Source organism: Temnothorax americanus, unplaced genomic scaffold, assembly GCF_048541705.1.
Source record: "Temnothorax americanus isolate GAGA-0224 unplaced genomic scaffold, ASM4854170v1 Scaffold132, whole genome shotgun sequence".
Classification (NCBI taxonomy): Eukaryota; Metazoa; Arthropoda; class Insecta; order Hymenoptera; family Formicidae; genus Temnothorax; species Temnothorax americanus.
Window position 1 is genome coordinate 256,706 of NW_027509267.1, and position 27,167 is coordinate 283,872.

Sequence of the window (27,167 nt, forward strand, 5' to 3'; positions counted from 1 at the left end):
TTAATCCCTAAATAATGCACCGAGTAAAATATTGCAAGTTCTCAGATAATAACCAAACGTATAGATGAAATTAATTAAGAAATAGTTAAACTAGGCGGTCCTGTTATTTACCATTGCACCGAAGAAATCGGTCCTCGCATATAACAATACGTCCTAGAGTAAGAATTTTAATTTGCCTGTAGTCTGTCCGTATTTCGTGGGCCAATATTTTCGTGTATTAAACCTTAAATAATGCACCAAGTAAATATCGCAAGTTCTCGAGCAACTGAACGTACAGATGAAATTAATTGAGAAATATTTAAACTGAGCGGTCCTGCTATTTACCATTGCACCGAGGAAATCGGTCCTTGCATATAACAATACGTCCTAGAGTAAAAATTTTGATTTGGCTGTAGTTTGCCCGTATTTCATGGACCAACATTTTCGTGTGTTATTCCTTAAATAATGCACCGAGTAGATAATTGCAAGTTCTCAAATAATAACCGAACGTACAGATGAAATTAATTAAGAAATAGTTAAACTAGGCGGTCCTGTTTATCATTTTACCGAGGAAATCCGTCCTCGTATGTAACGATACGTCGTAGATTTGGCTGTAAGTTTTTGGTATTTCGCGGTGCATCGCGAAATATAAAAAACTTACAGAGCCAAATCAAAATTTATACTCTACGATCTATCGTTACATGCGAGGACCGATTTCCTCGGTGCAATGATAAATAGCAGGACCGCGCAGTTTAAACATTTCCTAATTAATTTTATCTGTATGTTCGGTTACTTACAATATTTTACTCGGTGCATTATTTAAAGATTGAAACCGAATAAGTACATTTACTATACCAATCAATAACTAACCTAATTAAGACTTTAATCGACTATACTGGCAACGATTATAATTGTCGTGTCACCTCGTTTCGACCATGGATTCTGCTCCTTCTAAAATTGATGCAATTGAGATGCTTATATTATAAGCATCCTATCTGAATAAATAAATTTAGGATGCTTATAATATATGCATCTAAATTACGTCTATTTTAACAAGATCCAGAATTCATAGTCGAAACGGGGTGACGATTTGTCATGACGATTATAATCGTTGCCACGATTATGATCATTGCCATAGTATAGTCGATTAAAGTCTTAATAATTTAAGGATTAACTCGCGAAAATGTTGCATCGCGAAATATCAAGAACTTAGCCAGCCAAATCAAAATTTTACTCTATATACGACGTATCGTTACATACAAGGACCAATTTCCTCGGTGCAATGGTAAATAGCAGGACCGCCCAGTTTAAATATTTTCTAAATATTTTCTAATTAATTTTATCTGCACGTACGGTTACTTGCAATATTTTATTCGGTGCATTATTTAAGGATTAACTCGCGAAATTATTGCACCGCGAAATACCAAAAATTAACAGCCAAATCAAAATTGTACTCTACGACGTATCGTTACATGTGAGGACTGATTTCCCTCGGTGCAATGGTAAATAGCAGGACCGCCCAGTTTAAATATTTCCCATTAATTTCATCTGTACGTACGGTTACTTACTTGCAATATTCTACTCGGTGCATTATTTAAGGTTTAACTCGCGACAATGTGCACTGCAAAAATACCAAAAACTTACAGCCAAATCAAAATGTACACTCTACGACGTATGTAACGATACGTCCTAGAATAAGTTTTGATTTGGCTATAATCTGTCGGTATTTTGTGGGCCAACATCGTGTGTTAATCCTTAAATAATGCACCGAGTAGAATATTGCAAGTTCTCAAATATAACCGAACGTATAGATGAATTAATTAAAAAATAGTTAAACTGGGCGGTCCTGCTATTTATCATTGCACCGATAAATACGCTCCTCGCATGTAACGATACGTCGTGTAACGATACGAGTATAACTTTGATTTGGCTGTAATCTCTTGGTATCTCGCAGTCCATCATTTTCGCTTTTTAATCCCTAAATTATTTGTTGTATAAAATATGCTTATGCGAAGTATACGTAAAATTTGTCGAAGAATAATTTAATTGGTCGGTCCTGCTATTATCCATTATATCGTGGAAATTGGTCCTCGCATGTGACGATACGTCTAGTAAAAGTTTTTTTTCAGTTATAATTTTTACTTATGTTTTCATTATTTTCGTGAGTTTTTTCTTAAATAATGCACTAAATATAATATTTGAAAATTTCAAGTAACCGAACATGAAATTATTCGAAAAGTATAACTGGTCTGAGTCCTGTTATTTGCTATTATATCAATGAAATCAGTGAAGAAAACTTTTTTCTGCAATGTATCATCGTAGAAGATTGTATGGAAATCAATTTCTTTACTGTAACAACAAAAAGTAGGACCTCGTAACATTTTAATTGTTTAGTTTATTATTGATGTTAATTATTTAAATTCTAATTTTAATTAAATTGATTAATTTAAATTTATAATTACAACTTTATGAAGCAACGCAGTAACAATGATTTAATTATTTTTAACATAATTTTTAGTAAAAGATAGCGTTTTAGAAAGCACACTGTACATTTAGTAGCTTGATGTATATTTCTTTTTAAATAGTAAAATATTGGTAGATGTTCTTTATTATGAATAAATAATACATTATGTGCTAAATATACATAAATAAGTATATAAACAGCTTGATTGGACTCTCTAAACATTATGGATTTTATATATAAAAAAGAATACGCTCGAAGAATGATGTTACAACTTAATTCAGTAAAATTGTTCAGATAAGAAGGTCCCAGTATTTTACATTGCATGTATCTAATTACCGGTACCGGTCCTTATAATTCACAATGGTTAGGAAAGAAACATGGTCCTACTTTGTTACGTTACATATCTTTGTATAAACTAGTACCGGGCCTGATAAGTTACCCTTCATATAGAAAATTACTGGGTCGGACCCAGCATGTGCCAAAAGTCCTGGTATGTGTTATTGCACCTCCGAAATGGTCCCGACATTATACAAACCATAAAGATATAAAATTGTGATATACATGTATACATATATATACTATGTATATATATATATATTTTTTTTTTGTAATTTTTTGTAATTTGAAAGATATAGGCTAACTTTCAATATGTTTACATTATCAGTACAAAATTACCTTTTTCAAAAAAGGTAAAAAAGGGCGCCAAGTACACGCGTGGTTGTTACCTCGAAAAAAACCCAAGTGGTAGTATCATTAATTTTATTCAAAAATAAATAAATCTATTCTAACCTAGGTGGTAGTAGCTTTAATTTTTTTAAACAAAATTATTAAATTACAAAATTGTTACTTTATTTAATCCAAGTGATATTTACTTCGAAAAAGCCTAAATAACAAGTAGTATCTATTAAAAAAAAAAAAATGTGAAATCTTTTAATACTGTGCCAATTACAAAGAGAATATATACCTAAAAAAAAACCAAGTGGTATGTATCTTTGTATTCCTGAGAGTCTTTCTATCAACCCAAGTGGTAATAATAGTTTTAATTCTCCTTGATAAAATTATAATATTACAAAGAATTATTTTAATCACAAAGAATTAAAAAGGTAACATTATAAAATAAAAATATTTAATTAAAATAAAATAAATAAATTTTTCTTGTAAAAAACTTGGCGCTGCTTTGTCCAAGGTCAACCTAGACAAACTTGCATAGGTGCATATAAGCTTTTTTGAAGTAGATATTACTTGGATTGAATAAAGTAACAATTTTGTAATTTAATAATTTTGTTAAGAAAAATTAAAGCTACTACCACCTAGGTTAGAATATATTTTATTTATTTTTGAATTAAGATTAATGATACTACCACTTGGTTTTCTTCGAGGTAACAACCACGCGTGTACTTGGCGCCCTTTTTTTACTTTTTTTGAAAAAGGTAATTTTGTACTGATATCAGGCATTTTGTAGTGTTACGCATCCTCTTCTAAAAAAGGCATGTCATCCATACTCGAATCTATCGAAATATTGTTGTCGCTTTTCCGCTTTTCTCATCCTGCTGCCGATCATCCTATAAATACTAAATAAATTATATACATGTATAATATAAATATAAATAATTTTAATTACACACACACACACACACACACATTACGTTTACGCGAACTTTACTTCTGTAGTAACTTACGATAATTCCTTCGCGTAAACGGGATTTTGTAGTAACTTACGACCAAGTACACGTATAGTAGTGTATATGTTGTTACCTAAAAAAAAAAGAAAGTGGTAGTATTATACCTCGAAAAAACCTAAGTAACAAGTGGTAGATCTTTATATCTCGAAAAATCTCGAAAAAATCTAAGCAGTAGTATCTTTATTTCCGAAAAATTATAACCCAAGTGATACACGTCACAAAATTATGTTACCTTATCAAAAAGAAGAGTCGCGCTTCAAGTGATCTATTACAATTACAAAAAAGAAATGATATCTCTTTAAGTTAGAGCGCCAATTACAGAGAGAACATGTATATTGCCTCAAAAAATAATTGTTGCATTACATTGAAAAATCTTTACATTGTGTCAATTAGAAAAGAATGTATAATAACAATTTTATAAGATTAAAAAATTTTATTTAAATTTAACAAGGGAATACAAGATATTTAAATACAAAGTTATTTACATGTGTATTTTTTAATGGCCACAAAGAATTACAGAAGTAACAGTACAAAATAAAAATATTTTATTAAAATACATAAATTTTTCTTGTAAAAAAACTTGGCGCTGTTAGACCTTTTAAATAAATAAAAACAACAATAAATAAAAATAATTCAGAGAAGAATACAATGGGAGTAATATTAAATGATTATCAGCGTGGATGTGGGAGTGAGTGATATGGGTGTGCGTGACTACGCGGACGGCGGATAATGCGGCTTATAATTAAGTATAGAATAAGTTTATTTATTTATTTAAAATTTCGAGGTCTAGCAGCGCCAAGTTTTTTTACAAGAAAAATTTATGTATTTTAATAAAATATTTTTATTTTGTACTGTTACTTCTGTAATTCTTTGTGGCCATTAAAAAATACACATGTAAATAACTTTGTATTTAAATATCTTGTATTCCCTTGTTAAATTTAAATAAAATTTTTTAATCTTATAAAATTGTTATTATACATTCTTTTCTAATTGACACAATGTAAAGATTTTTCAATGTAATGCAACAATTATTTTTTGAGGCAATATACATGTTCTCTCTGTAATTGGCGCTCTAATTTAAAGAGATATCATTTCTTTTTTGTAATTGTAATAGATCACTTGAAGCGCGACTCTTCTTTTTGATAAGGTAACATAATTTTGTGACGTGTATCACTTGGGTTATAATTTTTCGGAAATAAAGATACTACTGCTTAGATTTTTTCGAGATTTTTCGAGATATAAAGATCTACCACTTGTTACTTAGGTTTTTTCGAGGTATAATACTACCACTTTCTTTTTTTTTTAGGTAACAACATATACACTACTATACGTGTACTTGGCGCCTTTTTTTACCTTTTTTTAAAAAAGGTAATTTTGTGCGGATATCACGCCTTTTTGTAGTATATTACGCATTGTATAAACAGTATGTACAGGATAAAGCTATTTGGAGGTATAATACTACCACTTTGTTTTTTTCGAGGTAACAACATAACAGGGTAACAACATAATACATATACACTATTATGCGTGTACTTGGCGCTCATTTTACCTTTTTTTTTAAAAGGTAATTTTGTACGGATATCACGCCTTTTTGTAGTGTTACGCAACTTAATCTTATAAACAATATATCTTATAATTTCATAAACCGTATATAATACAAGGTATGAAGCTAAAAGTGTTACGGACTATTATTTCTAAAGAAAACAACAATTTAATATTTTGCTCAGTTTTTTAAAAATAATAATCTGTAACCCTTTTAGTTGTACACCTTGTATATATTTTTCAATTTCAACATAAAACATAATCGCAATAAAGCATGATTAATGTTAATAAGTCGTTAACTGTAAAATTCTTTATTTATTTTTATTTGCGTGTCTTACTGAATGTTGTTCGCAACTGTATATGTACCGATATCTTCAGGTATCGATATTTTTGATAATTATTTTTACGTCAGACATAATTTTAATTCATCCAATTTTTATTATGTCTAAACATAATTTTTGTCCAATTTTTATATGTCTAGACATAATTTTAATTCAGCGATTTTTATTATGTCATGACATAATTTTAATTCTGCCGCTAGGGAAATTTTAAGTCGATTTTTATGAATCAAGCTTGAATTCAATGTTTAGGTGTCCCAGGTTGCCGATGACGAGGTCCACATAGCGCGCTCTATAGTTTTCGGTGTCCAGGTGTATTAATACCTTGAATTTGATGGCCACGTGTTCCAAGTTGCCGATGATGAAATTTAGATAGTGCGCTTCGTAGTTTTCGGTGTCTACATGTATTAATACCTCGAATTCGATATCTACGTGTCCTACATTGGGTGCGTTCAGCCGATACTTTGCTAGCCTAGCAATCGTGAGCAGTCGCTCGTTTTCGCTCGTTTCCTCTTTTTTGACTTACTGGATTAAAAAGAGAAGAAACGAGCAAAAACGAGCAACTGCTCACGATTGCTAGGCTAGCGGAGTATTGGCTGAACGCACCCATTCAGATTTAAAGTTATTAATACACCTAGACACCAAAAACTATGAAGCGCATTATGTGGACCTCGTCATCAGCAACCTGGGACACCTAGACATCAATTTCAAGGTATTAATACACGTAGACACCGAAAACTACGGAGCGCAATATGTGGACCTTGTCATCGGCAACCTGGGACACCTAAACATTGAATTCAACATATTATTACACCTGGACACCGAAAACTACGAAGCGCACTATGTGGACCTCGTCATCGGCAACCTGGGACACGTAGACATCAAATTCAACGTACGATTACACCTGGACACCGGAAACTATGAAGCGCACTATCTGGATCCCGTCATCGGCAACCTGGGATACGTGGACATCGAATTCAAAATATTAATACACGTAGACACCGAAATCTATGAAGCGCATTATCTGGATCCCGTCATCGGCAACCTGAGACACGTGGACATCGAATTCAAGATATTAATACACGTAGACACCAAAAACTACGGAGCGCACTATGTGGACCTCGTCATCGGCAACCTGGGACACGTAGACATCGAATTCAACGTATTATTACACCTGGACACCGAAATCTATGAAGCGCATTATCTGGATCCCGTCATCGGCAACCTGAGACACGTGGACATCGAATTCAAGATATTAATACACGTAGACACCAAAAACTACGGAGCGCACTGTGTGGACCTCGTCATCGGCAACCTGGGACACGTAGACATCGCATTCAACGTATTATTACACCTGGACACCGAAAACTACGAAGCGCACTGTGTGGACCTCGTCATCGGCAACCTGGGACACGTGGACATCGAATTCAAGGTATTAATACACGTAGACACCGAAAACTACGGAGCGCACTATGTGGACCTCGTCATCGGCAACCTAGGACACCTAGACATCGAATTCAACGTACGATTACACCTGGACACCGAAAACTATGAAGCGCACTATCTGGATCTTGTCATCGGCAACCTGGGACACGTGAACATTGAATTCAAGGTATTAATACACGTAGACACCGAAAACTACGGAGCGCACTATGTGGACCTTGTCATCGGCAACCTGGGACACGTAGACATCGAATTCAACGTATTATTACACCTGGACACCGAAATCTATGAAGCGCATTATCTGGATCCCGTCATCGGCAACCTGGGACACGTGGACATCGAATTCAAGATATTAATACACGTAGACACCAAAAACTACGGAGCGCACTATGTGGACCTCGTCATCGGCAACCTGGGACACGTAGACATCGAATTCAACGTATTATTACACCTGGACACCGAAAACTATAAAGCGCACTATCTGGACCTTGTCATCGGCAACCTGGGATACATAGACATCAAATTCAAGCTTGATTCATAAGAATCGACTTAAAAATTCCCTAGCGGCACTTTCTGCCAAGCATAGAGAACCTACTTTTCCGTTGACTCAATATTTATTATATATATACCTAATTTTTACTTAAATAGAAATCTTCCTCCTGACCGATAAGTTTATCGACCTAATTTTGAAATATGCGCGCGATATCGAAACTTGCGATACCTGCGCCGCCAGCGTCGAAAAAGTGAAAAGGACGTTTCTCTGATAATCATAATAATATTGAATGAGAGCGTTAGGAGGAGTATCTTAAAAATAAATTTTCACATTTGGACTTTGCGTCGCAATATCTCCGCTCGTAAGGCACGTAGCGGAATATTATGAGAGAAACCCCCCCCCTAATTAGACCCCAAGCTATCGATCAAGCCTACTTAGAACTTGATCCGTTCACTCGTTATCGAGATCTCAACATCTCGGGTACTCGCAACCCGTCGCGTCGCGTAAAAGAGTCACGGTCGGTCTCGCTCCGCGTGTACTTGGCGCGAGACACTACCGTGTCTCTTGATAATTTACTCCGCGTAAACGAGTGAATTATCGTAAGTTACTACAGAAGTAACACTCGCGTAAACGTAGTACACACACACACACACGCACGCACGCACGCACGCACGCACGCACGCACGCACGCACGCACGCACGCACGCACGCACGCACGCACGCACGCACGCACGCACGCACGCACGCACGCACGCACGCACGCACGCACGCACGCACGCACGCACGCACGCACGCACGCACGCACGCACGCACGCACGCACGCACGCACGCACGCACGCACGCACGCACACTATCTGTCACGTATACTATGTTTACGCGAGCGTTTTACTTCCGTAGTAACTTATACGATAATTCCTCCACGTAAATGGAGATTCTGTAGCAACTTATGATAATTCATCCCGCGTAAACAAGTAATGCCGGGATTACGATGAATTTAACGTAACGGGACGCGACGGACGCGAAGTAACGTAACGTGAACTTAAGAAATTACGATCGCCGTAACGTGAAGCAGCGTGCATTTCAGAAATAATTTGACAGCTTGGTATGAATAGAAGGTTAAGATTAAGGTTATTTTTAAATTACGGCGATCGTAATTTCTTAAGTTCACGTTACGTTACTTCGCGTCCGTCGCGTCCCGTTACGTTAAATTCATTCATATATTTTATTATCTTTTACTTATAAATACTCTGCATCTACTTGCTCGTCCTCTTCCTCTGCAGCTATTTGCTCGTGCTCTTCCTCTGCGTAGCGCTATGCCTAGAAATGTTTAATAAAAGAAATTAAAATTTTATTTTTATTATATATCTATTCAAAATAATTTATATTTAATAATGCATAGTATAATTAAAATTTGAAATTATATACTATGATTGTTTCTGTCAGAAATTTAGAGTAGGCTTTAAAAATATATAAAACTCATTACAAAGATTTGAAATAATTGTATAAAACATATATCTGCGTTATAGTTGCATTTGTTACTGTTATATTAGAAATTTTGTTTAAAATATTATAAATAGAACAAATATGTGTAAACAATAAACGTACTTTTTCTTTGAACAACTTTCTCTTTGAAATCTTAAAGTTCCTTGACTCAGCCATTTCGATATAGAATTTGCGATTTCTGCATCGGTTATTTGTCTGTGTACTGTACGAACAGCTTCTATAATACAAAAATGCTATATTATAATTAAATATATTAAAAATAGGAGTATACGTAAAATATATATATATATATATATATATACATATATATATAAAATTGTGATATACATGTATACATATATATATTATGTATATATATATATATTTTTTGAAATTTTTTGAAATTTGAAAGATATAGGCTAACTTTCAATATGTTTACATTATATCACATATAAGCTGTTGCTTAGGATTATTCATAAATTTAATACAATTAAATACAAAATAATTTTATTGATAACTTATATATTTTTTGTATTATTATGATACTAAATAAATGTTAATTAAAATATTTAATTTTAATTAAAACAAATTGCACAATTAAATTACAAAATAAACTTACGTGTGATTATATTTGCCAGTTTCAAGTTTTTGAAACTATGTTTATTTTTTCTTCCAGCCCTGCTGAACTGTTGAGCCAATGGATTTGTTAGCATCTTTTTTAATATGTTGCGTATCATAACACCCATACAGCACAAAAGTTTTCAGTTACGTTGCAGAAACGTTGCAACATTTCACGTTACAATGTAATATTGCAGAAATACTACAGAGACATACAATTGTAATATTTCGCCGAAATGATTGCAGAAATACTATAGAGACATACAATTATAATTTTTTGCCTGAAATGATTCAGGCTGCTTGCGGAAGTGTTAAATACGCAATATTAAATGTTAGCCATATTTTGAAATTACGAAGTTGGCACGAGTGGCAGGAAGCAGTGCCGCAAGCCGCGAGTGATATGGTGATGATCGAGACGAGTGGAGACGAGTCGAGACAAAACAAAGTCAAATTATTACGGGTGTGGCTCACTGTTAGAGCCATATTGTCCTCGGAGAAGAGCAATTAAACTAAGAAGAAGAAGGCTCACTGTTAGCTGGTACTGTATTTCATATCAGTGGTGTTGCTCGAAGTAACGGTAGCTGAATTACGCAGTAAGTATGACGAACTAAGGTTAAATCGATTTATAGAGCTCAGAATACCAGGATAACCGGGTACCCGCCCGCCCGCCTGTTATCTTTTGCACATACGGTTCCGCACCGGTTCCGCTAGTATCCGCATATTCAGGAACCTGTACGCACGAGTGAACTTCTTGGCGAAATTAAGGTTAGAGTGGTGCTACTTGTTCAAAACTTAATTAGACAAACTAATCAAAGCGCGACATTAGCGGTATGCGGCTGTTCTGTTCTTTGTCAATGCTGGAAGTCGTTAAACGAGCACGGCTAATAAAAGAATTGTACGGATCGCAGCATATACTTGACATGATTAGAAACATCTCCACTACGGCGCTCTCTCTCTCTCTCTCTCTCTCTCTCTCTCTCTCTCTCACCTTGATAAATTTTATAATGTTCGTCTTGTTTAATGGTATTTAATCTATATATATTCTAATATTCTAAATATCAGTAAATCTAAACTTATATATTTTAGATATGTCTCAATTTTTATTTTGCGATTTATTATATTCATAAATCCTATTTGTCTTTTGGTAAATCAAGCATATAAATCGGAATTCAACTTGTATTTAAAGCGAGAGTCTCGCGACATTTTTTGATATTTCGCAGTTGTGATATGCAGTATCCGTTCTCTTGTTACCCGGTTCCTTTTCCGAGCTCTAGTATATATACGTATAAAATATAAAAAAATGTAGAATAAATAAAAAATAAATATATTTTAAAAATAAATATAAATATATTCTTATATCCATTTTTTTTTTCAGCAAAATATTGTATATGAACAAATTAATTTTTTAAATATGATTAATACACAAAAAATAAATATTAATGTCTCTAAACGTCATGCTAGGCGAATTATTGCAAATAAAACTGCAATAGATATTGCAGGAACATCCACACAAACTCATGTTTTTTTAAATGGTTCTGTCGAAAAAAATGACGTAAGAAATGACGAAAGAAATAATCCAGTTTTCAATAAAACTATTACACATGATGTTATACACTTTACTTTAGATAATATTTATCAACATGGAAGTAATGTAGAAGAACATGATAATAATAGATCGCTGAGTCCAAATATAGATATAGATATAGATATAGATGATAGAAATATAGATAACACAAAAACTGATGAGAGAGATGATAAAGCATTTAGAAACGCCATAGCTACATGGAGTATAGAATATAATATCTGTCACAATGCATGTAATAAACTGTTAAAGATTTTACAGGAACACACACCTTGTCATTTTTTCAAAGACGTAAGAACATTATTAAAAACTCCACGCCAAACAGAAGTTTTAGAAATATGTGGAGGCGAATATTTCTATTGGGGTTTAAGTAATATAATTAAAAATATGTTATTGAAATGTAATAGTAAACATATTCGTTTAATGTTGAACATTGATGGTCTTCCTGTATCTAAATCATCAAATGCATCTTTGTGGCCTATTTTATGTTCTAATGTAACACATAATGATGTGTATTTAGTTGGTGCTTTTTTTGGTCATAAAAAACCTGAAATTTCAAACGTTTTTTTGGAACCTTTTGTAAACGATTTAACTTATTTTATAAATGAGGGTTATTTTTAAAATAATAGTGTGGTAAAAATTAGTTTGGAAGCTTTGATATGTGATGCTCCTGCGAAATCTTTTGTATTATGCACAAAAGGCCATACCGGATTTCACAGTTGCACGAAATGCATTATCAAAGGAGAAAGTATAAAGGGCAGAACTTGCTTTCCAATTGTAAAATTATATCCTTTAAGAACAGATGAATTATTCGCTATCAATGCTTACAAAGATTTTCCAATCGGTTACAGTATTTTAAATAAGATTCCCGGATTCTTACCTATAAAAAGAACACCATTAGATTACATGCATTTAGTATGTTTAGGTATTGTAAAAAAATTAATTTTACTTTGGTTACACAAAGGACCTTGGAGTGTCCGATTAAACAGCAGAGCGAAAAATAAAATATCACACCTACTGCTTTTAATTAGAAGTTCAACGCCCAAAGAGTTTGTAAGAAAACCAAGGTCTACCAACGATATTAAGCATTGGAAAGCAGTAGAATTTAGAACTTTTCTTTTATATACAGGGCCTGTAGTGTTACGTAATATATTAAGGAATGATATTTATAATCACTTTCTTACACTTCATATAGCTATGACGATTCTTACATGTCCAAATTTGTGTCAAGGATATTTTTTGGATTTTGCTGAGGCTTTACTAGAGAATTTTGTGAGGTCTTTTCAAATATTATATGGTAGAAAATATATATCTCATAACGTACATAATTTGTTACATTTATGTTCAGATGTTAGGACATTCGGTCCAATAGACAATTTTAGTGCGTTTCGGTTTGAAAACTTTATGCAATCTATAAAAAAGAAATTAAGAAAAAATGAGAAACCTTTACAGCAGTTAATAAAAAGATACGCAGAGGTTGATAATATATTATCATTAAAAAGTAATTTTAATAATACAAAATTATATTTATGTAAACACTTGCATAACAATGGACCAATATGTAATAATTATAATGTTAAATCGCAGTATCTACAAATATCTAATGATCGTTTTTACGTAAATTGTAAAAATTCTGCTAATAATTGTTGCATTTTAAAAGATGATACGTACATTTTAGTTATGAATATAATAAAAAATGAGAACAATGATATATTTTTCATTGGTAAGATACTTACACATGTTAAATATTTGTATGATATACCCTGTGAATCAAGCCAATTCGGCATTAAAGTAATGACTATAAGAAATGATAATATATGTTCCTGGCCAATTACTAATTTACTATATAAAGCTTGGAAAATTCCGTATGGAAATGATAAAAATACATTTGCAATATTTCCCTTAAAACATGTAGTTTAATGCGTCGTTTACAATGAGTCGTAGTTATAAGGTCGTACAACAAATTGACCAACGACAGTCAAGAATATATAAGAAAACTTGATTGTGATAGGGCGATTTGATTACGATTTTACGACTACGACTTGTAGACAAAATATAATAGTACTTTTCTTGTTTTAAAACTTTTGTAAAACTTGTTCATATACATAATGTGTTTTTATACATGCTGTCAGAAAAATGGAAAATTGTGGGTTCATAATTGTGGAGTTCCATGATGGACTACAGCTAGTACCAGCAATATGGTATAACGCTGACAAGCAATCCTGTATTTGACCCAGTCATTATAAAACAAAACTCCGCATTAATAAAGCAATAATTAAACAAGAAACACCACGAGATAAATCAGACTGGGATGAGCTACTTGTAAAAAGAGTGTTTGGCGTAGCAGGTAAGTGAATTATATCTTTCTTGTATTATGTATGCGTGTATATAATTAATATTTTTCTATTTCAAATACAGATACTTACGAAAAAGGAATCGAAAAATTAGTTACTGCACAAGAAACATCTAATGTAGAAACTACTGAAATTTCGTCTGACGAGTTACAAAAGAAAAAAAAAGAAAAGCGACGTAATAATGCAAAAAAAAACTTTTCATCCTCTTTAGATGAAGAAGATGATGAAAATAAAGAAAACCAAAATAAAAAGCATTTACCTTCTTTTCCAAAATTACAAAATTTTGTATCAAATACACCGAAAAGGAGTACGGAAAATATTAAAAATACATCACATAAAGAAACTATTATTAATAATCAAAAAAGAATAAATATTAATGGTGCGTAAAAACTATAAATACTACTGTTTAATATTTGTTAATAATTTGTACTAATATTTGTAATCTTTTTCTCTTCTACAGAAAATAACAAAAAAAGTATTTCAAGCGTTTCAGGACTTACTAAAAAAGTTGTTAATCTCGATGAAGAAGATAAAAAGATAAATATCAATGATTTTCATGGTACATCTTGCTAATTCTAATACCTTTTTTATGAAAACAATACAGATAAAACAATATTTTATTTACAATATTTAAAAGTGTTCACATATGTAAAATACTAAAGTTACTTTGGCTTGATTGCACCAACATTAGTTCGACTTTAAGTGAAATGTATGTATATTTATTTAGAAAGAATGATGAAGATAGTTTTATACACGTTAAGTCTCGCTTAAAGCCAAAATAACGTTGGTGCAACCGCGTCTTAATAATTTATAACATTATTCTTTCAGAATTTAAGAAGCTAGTGTTGTCTAAATTAAATAAACTCATATACAAGAGTGAGACAATGCAAAGTACGATTAATTGGATTGAACAGAACATTTCATGTCCAATAAACATAGAACATGAATTTAATATTGAATTACCAATTTCATCATATGAAGATTTAAAATTATTTGAGGAACAACTAAACGAAGAAAAATTTAAGAATTATGTGGTATAATTTTCAATATTTCTTTATGTTATCATTCTTTTACTATGTACTATGTATAATGTCTAGATGCATGTAAATTGACTGATTTGTAAAAGAAATTTAATTGTTTATGTATTGAATAATTTTTCAACAGTAAAGTTATTTTTACATTTGCAAGCATCTATCTGTTTTGTACATATTTTCTTAAAGACGGATGGTTTAGAATATTTACTTGTACTTTTCTATAATTTTTTATAATTATTATTTATATTTATAATTTTAATTATTAATTAGTACAAAATGTTAGTTGTATTATATATTATTGTCATATAACATTATTAATTATATTTACTTTTCTAGTTTAATATTTTGAAACTGGTTGGTGGAAACAATTCACATGCCCACACAGCACTGAAAGATTGCAGAAACATTGCAGAAATATTGCACTGCAAAATTGCAATGTTGCAACAACATTGCGCAACGTTGCTGCAACGTTGCAGGAAGATTGCAGCAACGTTGAAATGTCCGCCCTCAGAGAGATTGCAGTGAAACATCATAGCAATGTTGCAATGGAATGTTTGCGATGGATTGTAGTGCAACATCATAGCAATGTTGCAATGCAATATTGCGAAATAATATTTCTGCAATAATGCAACTTTTCGGTTTTCGTACTTAAAATACTTTATTAAATAAACTTACGTGCATGTATTTGTTTAAGTATATTTTAATTTGTAATTATACATTCATCTGTTTAATTATACATGTTTCACTATAATAAAGTATAAAAAAAAATAAATAAAATGTTTCTTTGGCAAATCATAAAATAATTATAATATAAAGATCATAATTCTATTATGTATATAAAAACTTTTCCTTAATGTATATATTGCATAATATCACTTTGTATCACATCAACATGCAAGTTGCATCACTTTGTTTGATCCGATCTGTAAAAAAATAAAAATCAGTTAGAAATTGTAATTGTATTAATTCTAATTTAAGTACAGTTTTAATTAAAGTTGTATTTGTGCTTTAATCACACATCATTTTAGATATATAAAGTATATAAATCTAGTTTTGTTATTCTAAAAATTGTTTATACAAATTAATATATAATAAAAGTATTTTTAATAATAAATATTTTTATAAATTTTTTAATAAGTATTTTAAAAAAATGTAAAAGTTTCATGCCATATAAAATAACAAATGTACATACTTTTCTCTTTAAGTCCGTAAAGTGGCTTGAGCAAGCCATTTTGATATGGAGTCTGCAATGTCGTTATCTGTTACTTGGCTATATAACATTCGAACAGCTTCTGTAGTGTAAAAGCGTTAAGTAATATTAAAGATATTTTCAAAAGCAAATATATTCATGTTTAAGACGAATGTGAAATTTTAATTAACTTTAAATTGTATTAAATAAACTTACGTGCAATAATTTTCGCGAGATTCAAGTCTTTAAAGCTTTTCTTGTTTCTTTTTCCAGCCCAGCTGAAATTTATTGCTACAGAATTTGTTACTGCTTTTTTTAGTATGTTGTGAATCATAATATGGGCAGTACTTCCACCCACGAGTTTAAAAATATTAAGCTAAACAAAAGTACATAAGTAATGTTAAAGTAAAAATTTTGTATTAATAATTTAAAAATATAAAGTATTATATAAGAAGCAATAATATTTCCTATAACAAATTGAATGTTAGTTTCAGTTAATACCATGCAACATAGGTATCCAGAAAACATTTTGCGCGTAAATATAGTAGCAGTATTATGCATGAAGATTGCTCGTGTACATAACAAAAGTTGTCATAAAATAACTAAACAGCCAACCAAATTGGCACGCAATAATTGTTACCTGAATGTATATTACAGGTTAAAAAGAACGATAAATAAAGTAGAAGATAGTATTACATTATTGGATTAATATGTATGTGTATTAATAATACATATGCTATTAATATATGATAGTATAATAAAATAATAAAAAAGCAAAAGACGTATGGTAGCTTACCACTTCGTTTTTGAATTCTATTTCCTGCAACTGCTCTTCAAAATATGTTAATTCCGCTATATTGACGGTATAGGAAATGCAATATTAGATTCCTTATTGATAGGATTAGGAAATTCAATTTTATTATCAATTATATCAATTTTATTTTCTAATGTATCCAGTTTATACAGTATTTTATTTAACTTCAATAGAACTTGTTTCTTAAACTCTGAAATAAATATATGTACTTATATAACTATTAATTGTTACTATAGTGCTACTATATATTACTAAATTCTATCTATACATACTGGAGTAAGTAATCTATAGTTGCGGTTGTCGTCGAGAGAGGCGAGAGAGAGAGAGAGAGAGAGGGAGAGAGAGAGAGAAAGAGAGATATGCGTTAAGGTAAACCCTTCTCCTTTTGTAGTACCTACTACTTGATTGATCAATCGCAAAAATATAACCGTGAACTATATCATGAGTCTCTATCTATTTATGCTATTGACTAATCGGGAAGTACTAGAAAAGGAAAAAGGTCCGCCCGAACGTACTTCTCTTTCGGTGACAACCAAAATAATAAATCACTCATTCCAGTTATGTACAGAGTTTAGTGGCTACTATTTACTACAGAATATTATAGAACTACATATAATGCATCTGCTTCTATTATTTATTGCTTCAATAAGTAACATAGAAACCGTTAATACCTGCATCAGCCGGATCTTGGTCGATATTAACAGTAGAGGTTTCTGCAAGATGTCCTTTTTTGTAGCTAGTAACTTGCCTGTTAATGTCTTTATCTAAAAGATAAACATATTAGTAACAAGTTTTCATTAATATCACATGATATTGTTACAATTTGTAATGATATTGTTCTTATTACTGTTCGCTGTATTAATTAACGTTATTTCAGTTAATATATTTTTAGAATTGTTGGTATGTTTATTTATTCGCGACTGTTTACTCATTCCTTGATTATGCACAAATTCATCTATTTTTGGAAAAGTAGGCAGCGTCAAGCTATTTTCTTTCTCCTCGCTAACTGCAACATCTTCGTCGGAAGAACATGTAGAAGTATCAATTGGTTTTTTTCGCTTTTACGCGCCTTTTCTTTTTATTTCGATCTCTTAATTCATTAGGAGATATATCAGTGTCATCTATATTGGATGTATCTTGCGCTTGGACTAATTTTTCCATAGCTTCTGAATAAGTACCTTAATCGTTGAAAACAAAATAAAGTTACAAGTAAAAAAAAAATATATATATATATATATATATATATATGTACACTATCATATATATGCCTTTACAGTAACATTCACTACAAGAAAGAATTTTCAATTAAATGCTTTTTATATTTCTATACGAAATGTTTCTTTTAAAATTCCCACATTTTAACAGATTATAGAAAAGTTATTGTGACGAATATCACTAGCCCGCAGAGTTCGAGGTGGTGATGAAGGAGTTTAACTAAACTATAATGTCGAACTTGATTTACGTATAAGAAAAGAGAGCTTTATTACTCAAAGGAAAAATACACACATGTTGTGACTTGAAGTGAAGTTAAGAGAGAGTGAATGCGAAAAAAAGGTAGGTGGCTATCGGCAAAGCAAAATATATATATATATATATACAGCCACCTAGCGTTGACGAGTGTCTAAGAAGAAAGCTGTTGATAAAACAGGCGGCGCCTGCTGAGCTTTCGTAACACTCCCATTACATGAGTCAATCGCGAACACATCCAGCTCCACTAATCATCCCGATGCCTTCTCGTAATCGGTTGAACACATCCTTCCTTAGGCCCTTAGTCAGTATATCCGCTAACTGCTCCTCCGACCTCACATAGTCAACTGCAACTGTCCCTTCTTCTACTTTGTCACGGATGAAGTGGAAACGCACGTCTATATGTTTTGTGCGTTTGTGGTATTCAGGGTTCTGGACTAGCTTTATTGCACCCTGGTAGTCGATTTTCAACTCGACACAGCCGATACGATCTCCCATTGATTCCAGGAGCTTCTTTAACCAAATTGCCTCTTTGGCTCCTTCTGCTGCTGCAACGTACTCTGCTTCTGTCGTGCTCAATGCCACGATTCGTTGTCGCTGTGACATCCACGATATAGCAGCTCTTGCCTTGATGAATATGTATCCACTCGTTGACCTTCGAGTGTCCACACAACCAGCATAATCTGAGTCTGTATATCCTTGTAGGCCGTCGCTACCTGCCTTGTACAGTAGGCCAAAGTTCAGGGTTCCCTTGACATAACGTAAAATTTTCTTCACGGCCATCCAATGTTCCTTGCCGGGCTTGTCTAGGAAACGGCTCACATTGGCCACCGCGTAAGCTATGTCGGGCCGACTCACCACCGCTTCAACATTAGTGAGCCCACCGCTTGTCGGTACGGCACCGCCGACATTTCTTTTTGTTCTTCCTTGTTTTCTGGACTCATCTTACTGATCAGTCCTGAGCAGGCCTCAGCTGGCACCAAACTTTCCTTGCAGTCCATCATGCCAAACTTCTCAATGACCTTCTTCAAATACCCACGTTGACAGATAAAGATTTCCTTCGTCTCTCGCTTCCTGAAGATTTCCAGACCAACATAGTAATTTGCCTTTCCGACCGTTACCTTAAAGTCCTTTTTCAGATTCTCTAAGACGGTCTCGATTGCCCTTTTTGACTTGGCAACCAGAAGCCCATCGTCGACGTACAACACTAGCAGAATTTCTTCTCCGTTGACTTCCCCTCGGTAAATGCACGGATCCGCCAAATTTGCCACAAAGTTATACTTGTCCAGGAACTCTTTGAATTTTTCATTCCATTGTCGGGGCGACTGTTTTAAGCCGTACAAAGATTTCAGCAGCCGGCAGTACTTGTCCTGACCTGCATTGTATCCTTCCGGCAGTTCCATATAGAGTTCTTCGTCTAGTTCACCGTATAGGAACGCTGTTGTTACGTCGAACTGTCCGAGTTCATAATCCTTGGAAGCGGCGACGGCCAGTAGTACCCGAATCGATTCGTATCGCGCAACCGGCGCAAATGTCTCGCGGTAGTCGATTCCTTTTTGTTGCAGAAAGCCTTTGGCGACTAACCTGGCCTTATATTTGACCAGATTGCCATCCTTATCGCGCTTGACTTTGAACACCCACTTAGCCTTGATTGCCTTCCGACCTGGTGGCAGTTTGCATACTTTCCAAGTGTTGTTCTCGGCCAGAGCGTCCAATTCTTTCTTCACGGCCGTCTGCCATTTCTTGGCAGCATTTCCCGACATTGCTTCCTCATATGTTGCCGGCTCTTCTAGTTCACAGAGCATTGCCATGTGCTCTTCAACCTCCACAAGTTGGACCTGATACCTTTCCGGCGGCCGCAGCGCTGACCGGTCACGCAGATTTGGCCCTTGTGCAGTCTGCTGCGGTTGAATCTCTTCTTCTGAAGGAACGACATCTTTCTCGATAATCAAAGGCCATCCGTGCCTCTCGCCACCACCGATTGCCGTTGATTCAGTCTCGTTAAATTTCACGTTCTTTGAGACGGTGATCTTCCTTGATGTAGGGTTGTATAGCTTGTAGTTGGGCCCCTCACCTTCGTAGCCAACGAACAACCGTTTTGCTGTCTTCGCCTCCCATTTGTTCCGGTGTTGAGCAGGAACTTGCTCATACGCATCACACCCAAATGTCCGGAGGTGATCAATCCTTGGCTGATTTCCTATCCACTTCTCGAATGGTGTAGTATCTTCTCCTTCCGACGGTGTCCTATTCAGTGTGTAAACGGCGCAGTCTACAGCGCACGACCACAGCCGTTTCGGAAGTCCGAGGGCATGCAATCCAGCCCTTGCTGCCTCAACAATCGTCCGGTTGTCGCGCTTGCTTCTTCCGTTTTGCTCTGGAGAATGTCGGCCAGTAAGCTGAGCCTCGATCCCGCTCTCCCGCATGTACACTGCAAACTGTTCATTGACGTACTCGGTCCCTCTATCGGAGCGCAGGTACTTCACCGGTCTGCCGAATTTTGCCTTCACAATGGCTGCAACCTGCTTAAACTTTTGCAACACTTCATTTTTCTGATACATGAAGTATACGAACCTGTACCTGGTTGCATCGTCTTTGAACAGGACGTACCACTTCGCTCCGCCAACGGACTTCTCGTGTGGGCTACTTACATCCGAATGAATGAGCTTGCCGGGCAAGTAACTGCGTCTATCTTCCAACCTATTGAACGTCGCTCTTATCAATTTACCATACATGCATGCCTCACAGAATAACTTTGATTTAGCCGGTATCTTCAGGTTGAGCAGACCAACTTCCACCATCTTACGCATCTTCGTGAGTGAGGCATGGCTTAACCTCTGATGGGCCAACATTAGCTCCGAGCTTGCCTTTTCACCATTCGCGGGTGTCTCGCAAGCGTATGCCGTGTACTCGGGTTTCACCACTTGCGCGTTGAGCTGATACAAGCTGCCCTTCCTCCGGAAAGCTTCACCGATGACCCTGCCGTTGCTCCCCAGAGTCATTCGATTTCCCTTCGAGAAAGTTTTGCAGCCGCGGTCGGCTGCAGCTCCGCTACTAAATAACGATTTGGGCATCTCTGGTACCCAAAATACGTCAGAAAGTAGTTTCTTCGTCCGTTTACCCTTGTACAGCAGCTCCAGCCGTACATTGCCGCATCCCTTGGCCACCGCAAAGCTCCCATTGGCCACCTTGATTTTTGCACTATATGGTTCCATCGTCTCAAACCAGTCCTGACGAGGTGTCATGTGATGTGTCGCTCCGCAGTCGATGATCCAGCTGTCTCCGGCACTTGACACCATTGCCTCCGCACCGATTTTCGCCGACCAAGCAGACGCGTCCGTTTCATCCTTCGTTTAACTGTTTGCCTTCTTTTGAGCTTGTCCTTTACCTTTCTTGACTTTCGGACAGTCACGCTTGAAATGTTCTGTACTTCCGCAACCGAAGCACTTCCCCCGGCTTTCACCCGCTGGTCGACCACGACTGCCTTCCTTCTTCTTGCCCGATCGCGCCTTGCTCGCCGAAAACGCCTCCGTCTTCTCGCGTTGTACGTGAGTCATCTCCTCCTCGCTTAGCCTCGCTGTTAAATTCACAAGTGTCCTGTCCGCTTCCTTCTGCATCTTCCATGCCGACACGAACGCACTGTACCGCCCAGGCAGCGTCGAGATGATCCTACTGACGATCGCAGCTTCACTCTGTTTCTCCTTCACAGCTTGCAACTTCGCCGCAATATTCTTTACCTTAGCCACATGTTGCGTCATGCTGTCTCCCTCCTGGTACGAGTACGTGAAAAACTCGTGGAGCAGCCCTGATTTGCACGCATTTGACGCCTGCTCGTTGATCGAGTGCAACGTCGCCCATACTTCCGATGGTTTTGTGCAGGTGATTACATGATCCAGCTGATCATCGGCGATTGTACTTGAGAGGATGGCCATGGCTTTGTTTCTTTTCACCGACCATTCGATCCACTCCTTCGTGCGTATTTCCGGCTCTCTGATGTCCTGTTCGACGTGCTCGAAAACATCCTTGGCTTTTAGCACCGCGGTGACCTGAAATTTCCACCGTTGCCAGTTGCTACCGTCGAATTTCGAGATCGGGCTTCAATCGGTATCCATGTCGGCTTTTCACTCGCTGACTTTTTCGGACGACTGACAAAGATTCACTCCAACACGCCTCGTGCACACGCTTACGCTTACACGCACCCTTCACGCGAACATAACCTTGTCACGCCGGGCTAGATAGCAATCTATTTTCTCGCGCAGTGGAAGCGTGCTGGGCCCATAACCTGTGACGAATATTACTAGCCCGCAGAGTTCGAGGTGGTGATGAATGAGTTTAACTAAACTATAATGTCGAACTTGATTTACGTATAAGAAAAGAGAGCTTTATTACTCAAAGGAAAAATACACACATGTTGTGACTTGAGCAAGTGAAGTTAAGAGAGAGTGAATGCGAAAAAAAGGTAGGTGGCTATCGGCAAAGCAAAATATATATATATATATATACAGCCACCTAGCGTTGATGAGTGTCTAAGAACAAAGCTGTTGATAAAACAGGCGGCGCCTGCTGAGCTTTCGTAACAGTTATTAATTTTGCTTGAAGTAAATAACTAACAGTTAATTATCAGTTAATGCAAAAATATTTAGACAAGGAGAGTTTGATGAAAAGTTATCCCATGTAGTGAATATTACAATTAAGTGTGTTAAGGTATACATAATGCTGTATGTGCATACTCTATATAATGCAACTTATATTTACCTGCGGTGCCAAAAATCCTCTTAATCGATATCTCCTCCCAATCAGATATTATTTTTGGCATCTTTCTTGTTATTATGGCTTTATTAATCCGGAATTAGGTTTTAAAATGACTGGGCCATATGCTGGATTGCTTTTCGGCGTTATACCATTTTACAGGGATTACCTGCAGCCCATCATTAAACTCGGCAACAATATATCCATTGACGTCATCCATTGTTCAGAAAGATTACACTTCGGAATGTGGTGTACTTTTATGTGTATTGGAAACTATAGACAGGGTTGGGCAGATACTTCGAAACAAAGTATTTAAATACACGATACAAAATATTTTTTTGACATGTATTTAAATACAAGATACAAAATACTTTTTCGACATGTATTTAAATACTATTGTATTTAAATACTATTGTATTTAAATACATGTCGAAAAAGTATTTTGTATCATGTATTTAAATACATGTCAAAAAAATATTTTGTATCTTGTATTTAAATACTTTGTTTCGAAGTATCTGCCAAACCCTGTCTATAGTTTCCAATACACATAAAAGTACACCACATTCCGAAGTGTAATCTTTCTACTATTGTATTTAAATACATGTCAAAACTAAAGTATTTAAATAGTATTTAAATACATTTATAAATACTTTTAAATACAATTATTCTTTAACATTTTAAATTTGCGTTTATTTTTTAAATAATAGTAGATGATTTATTGATCTTATTATAATTGCTTTAATATTAAGTATATAGTCTAAAATTATAGAATCGTATGAAAATAGGATTATAAAAAAATAATAGCATATATTATATAGTGATTTAATAATATAATAATTGTATTATAATATAAAACATACAATACAGTGTTACAGAGTACAGACTATACTCTATTTATTAATTATTATTTTTTAGTAATTCTTTGGTATTGCCTTTCAAAAAGAAATTTATTTATTTATTTTAACTCAAACTTTTTATAAAATAAAAATAATTATAAAATAATGGCCAGCATATATTATATATAGTTGTTGGCGAAATTCTTGGCCGGGCGTAACTCCGGTTCGCCAATTGGAGCAAGGCAGGCCGGGTCGACCCCGACAGGGATCAGGAATGCGGAAAATGATTAGACACTCGATTTCTCCTTCGATGATGCACAGCACAATTTTATTCTCGATCTATGCAGTTAGCCGGTGGCCTTTACAATTGGAGGCGCGGCTAGAAGTTGCGCCGGGCACGTGGTTAACGCGTGTGAATACGCACTGCTTCGAGCGCTCGTGGGGCGCAAAGATGTCACGCGGAGACGCGCACATACGTTAGCGCTCACCTCTCGTTATGCGAGGGCAAAAATGCGGACGCTCAGTGGCGTAAATGTTCGTCGCCACACCGTGATAGCGGGAGCGATTGCGCGCAAACGGCGCGGTTGCGAGTGCCGTCGAACCGTGGCACGATGCACTGGCGGCCTACTAATTGCGGCGCAGACACACGACGGGGCGTAACTCCGCGTGAATTCGAGTAAAGCTTGACTCAGTACGGAGCCACTCAAGCTGGAGTACCGCACGAGTTCTTCGAGTCGCTTCTACTCAGGACCGGCGTTCTCGCGGGCTAGTTTCCGAAGCATTCGGTGACGCGACAATGAGTTTGGCCAATCGGCGCGTTTCGCAGGATCACGGGATCCTCGCGTGTCCGGATCGATCGCGCTACGTGAGAGACCGAGCGGTCAGGGATGACGCGGGGGGAGCGGCGCGAAGTCGCCTCGTTCAGGGGGCGGCTCAGGGATGGCGGTACCGGTATCGATCGCGGTTATTGATTGCGGTGCTTGCAATCCTGAACATGCCGCCCGCCGCGAATACCGATTTGCAATAAAACTGAGGCCGTCCGCCGTGATGAGTATGGATCTCGCGCCGCCCGCCATGCGGAGCACTGCGAGTGCTGAAACACACTTAAAGTAAATTGAACAATAACTGAAACTAGTATCAACAATGTACAGAAGTATCACATAATATGTATTAGTATTTAAGTAAGAAAATTTGCCAAAACTGTCTTTCGACATATTCATGTATATTGTAGATTTTTAACTATTTTTACTTTTTAGTTTTTGCATTTGATTGTATGATTAACTTGCATTACTAATTATGTCTCAAATTGTGTGATAAATGACAATTTGACGATATCTTTTATCAATTGGCAGTTTTGACATCAGTGTACATAAAATGGATATAAAGGCAGTTTTGACAACAAATGTAAAACGTGTAAAGGAAGTTTTGACAACAGTCGTCAAAACTGCTTTTATACAGCTTTTTAATATGTATCTAGGTGTCAAAACTGCCTTTATATATTTTTTTTATATACATTGTTGTCGAAACTGCCAATAGACAAAAGATGTCGTCGAAACTACCACTTTGTGCTTATTATTATTTTAACTAAAAACTACGAAGACGTATATAAAATGGTTTATGCATAGTAATCTGGAGGTGAGTAAAGTTGGATGTATGCAGAGTACAGACATTGTCGTCAAAACTGCCTTCTGACATAGATATATATATATATCATATATGTTTATATATGTTCATATTTGTCAGATATGAATATTTTTTCCCGGGATAAAATATTATTTATTCTTGATAATTATTTCAAATTAATAAAAAATATGTATTTAAAGTCAGTAAAATAAGTTTTACATTAAGAATAAGAGTTATATTATTCATATTATTTATACAATTTACATAATATGTGAAGAAATGTTTAATAAGCAAGAGAGAAAGAAGTCTGATATCTGATGGTTATACAGTAAATTACATTTTATTTTTGTTACGTATGATGGTCAAGAATATCATTTTAAGATAAATTTTATTTTCTTTTGTGAAAGAAAAGATATTAGTATCCTCTTATGGAAAAATACACTCAACGTTTGGTGTTAACCGTTAAAAAAACACCATAGAAAAACCCTTAAAGTTAGGTGTGATTTTAAACCGCCAATTCAAGGTTAACCTTCAAATGATGGTATAAAATGAACCCTCAAATGAAAGTAACAAATATGGCGTCCCAATGAGAATCTCTTAAGGGCTCCGCTCGCTGGACCGGACTTCTCGCCTCGATCCTCCCTCTCGGACGCTAGCTGCCGCAGCTCTCCCTTTCCTGGCGGTGAGCTCAGCTCCCTGGTAATCCGACTCTCGCTCGGTTGGTCTTCAGAACACGCGCCGCAACGATCGATCCGTCAAGAAAAAGGCAACGGACTCGACACGTTCGAAGAAACGCAAGCAAGTGTGGCCATGACACCTAACAAGTGAGAAAGGAGGCGAGGGCTCTTTGAAAGTGGCGACTCGCGCGTCGCGTTATCTAACGTGAAACGATCGGGCGTTGTAAAACGCGAAAAGAATTCGAGCGCGATATCTGAACAAATTATTTAATTTCTAATAAGTCTAATTATTAATATTTATTTTAATAATTGAACTTATTTTTTATTTTGATAAATAAAAATACAAATATCTTATTGTATTAATATTTAATATTAATAATTTAATTAGTTGCTTAATTTAATTTTTTGTTTAATAAATGAGCGGATGTAGTACTGAAAATGTACCTAATGTTATATAATATATTAATTTTCAAAATTGTCAAATTACAAACAGGAATTTTGTTGTAACTTTTACTGTTATTGTAAGGTAGATGGCACTGCGTGCACCTTACGATACGGAGAGCGCAACGACCATTGTGAATAAAGTTCAGTTCGTTTCCTACTTGCCACGAGTACAGACTATCTGGTTGTACCTTACCCACCTTACACATATAAAGTAACTATTTAATAGAAATAGAAACCTTAAAAAATTAATATTGTAATGCTCAAATAAAAAAATATTTACATTATCCATGTCTGCCAATACAATATAATTTGTTATTTATATTGCATTTTATATAATGGCAATGTCTTCATTTAAAAAAT

The 27,167-nt window shown here is 35.1% G+C and overlaps 3 protein-coding genes and 1 long non-coding RNA gene across 4 annotated transcripts; 3 read left to right on the top strand and 1 right to left on the bottom strand.

The window, feature by feature from the left end:
- Positions 1 to 9,122: 9,122 nt before the first annotated feature.
- LOC143894216 (uncharacterized) lies at positions 9,123 to 10,272 on the bottom strand. Its single transcript, XM_077400361.1, has 3 exons — positions 10,043 to 10,272; positions 9,547 to 9,661; positions 9,123 to 9,258 (listed from the first exon to the last, which is right to left on the bottom strand). The coding sequence occupies exons 1-3, from the start codon at positions 10,167 to 10,169 to the stop codon at positions 9,222 to 9,224; spliced, it is 279 nt and encodes a 92-aa protein (XP_077256487.1). The 5' UTR covers positions 10,170 to 10,272; the 3' UTR covers positions 9,123 to 9,221.
- Positions 10,273 to 10,421: 149 nt separating this feature from the next.
- On the top strand, positions 10,422 to 11,451 carry LOC143894217 (uncharacterized). Its single transcript, XR_013256021.1, has 3 exons — positions 10,422 to 10,579; positions 10,671 to 10,806; positions 11,417 to 11,451. It is a non-coding gene; the product is annotated as an uncharacterized LOC143894217 (long non-coding RNA).
- Positions 11,452 to 11,457: 6 nt separating this feature from the next.
- On the top strand, positions 11,458 to 14,147 carry LOC143894215 (uncharacterized). The gene is made up of 2 exons (XM_077400360.1): positions 11,458 to 13,970; positions 14,042 to 14,147. The coding sequence occupies exon 1, from the start codon at positions 12,530 to 12,532 to the stop codon at positions 13,541 to 13,543; it is 1,014 nt and encodes a 337-aa protein (XP_077256486.1). The 5' UTR covers positions 11,458 to 12,529; the 3' UTR covers positions 13,544 to 13,970; positions 14,042 to 14,147.
- LOC143894234 (uncharacterized) lies at positions 13,797 to 16,895 on the top strand. The gene is made up of 6 exons (XM_077400377.1): positions 13,797 to 13,810; positions 13,861 to 13,970; positions 14,042 to 14,356; positions 14,438 to 14,536; positions 14,806 to 15,011; positions 15,348 to 16,895. The coding sequence occupies exons 1-6, from the start codon at positions 13,797 to 13,799 to the stop codon at positions 15,534 to 15,536; spliced, it is 933 nt and encodes a 310-aa protein (XP_077256503.1). The 3' UTR covers positions 15,537 to 16,895.
- The last annotated feature ends 10,272 nt before the right edge of the window (positions 16,896 to 27,167 follow it).

Excerpts from the sequence above, each read along its gene's own strand:
- LOC143894215 (XM_077400360.1), top strand. The coding sequence starts at position 12,530 with ATGCATTTAGTATGTTTAGGTATTGTAAAAAAATTAATTTTACTTTGG.
- LOC143894216 (XM_077400361.1), bottom strand. The coding sequence starts at position 10,169 with ATGGGTGTTATGATACGCAACATATTAAAAAAGATGCTAACAAATCCA. Across the intron at positions 9,662-10,042 it reads ACTGGCAAATATAATCACAC|AAGCTGTTCGTACAGTACAC; the intron begins GTAAGTTTATTT and ends TTTGTATTATAG. Across the intron at positions 9,259-9,546 it reads GAAAGTTGTTCAAAGAAAAA|GCATAGCGCTACGCAGAGGA; the intron begins GTACGTTTATTG and ends AAACATTTCTAG.
- LOC143894234 (XM_077400377.1), top strand. Across the intron at positions 13,971-14,041 it reads AAGAGTGTTTGGCGTAGCAG|ATACTTACGAAAAAGGAATC; the intron begins GTAAGTGAATTA and ends TTTCAAATACAG. Across the intron at positions 15,012-15,347 it reads AAAAATTTAAGAATTATGTG|TTTAATATTTTGAAACTGGT; the intron begins GTATAATTTTCA and ends TTACTTTTCTAG.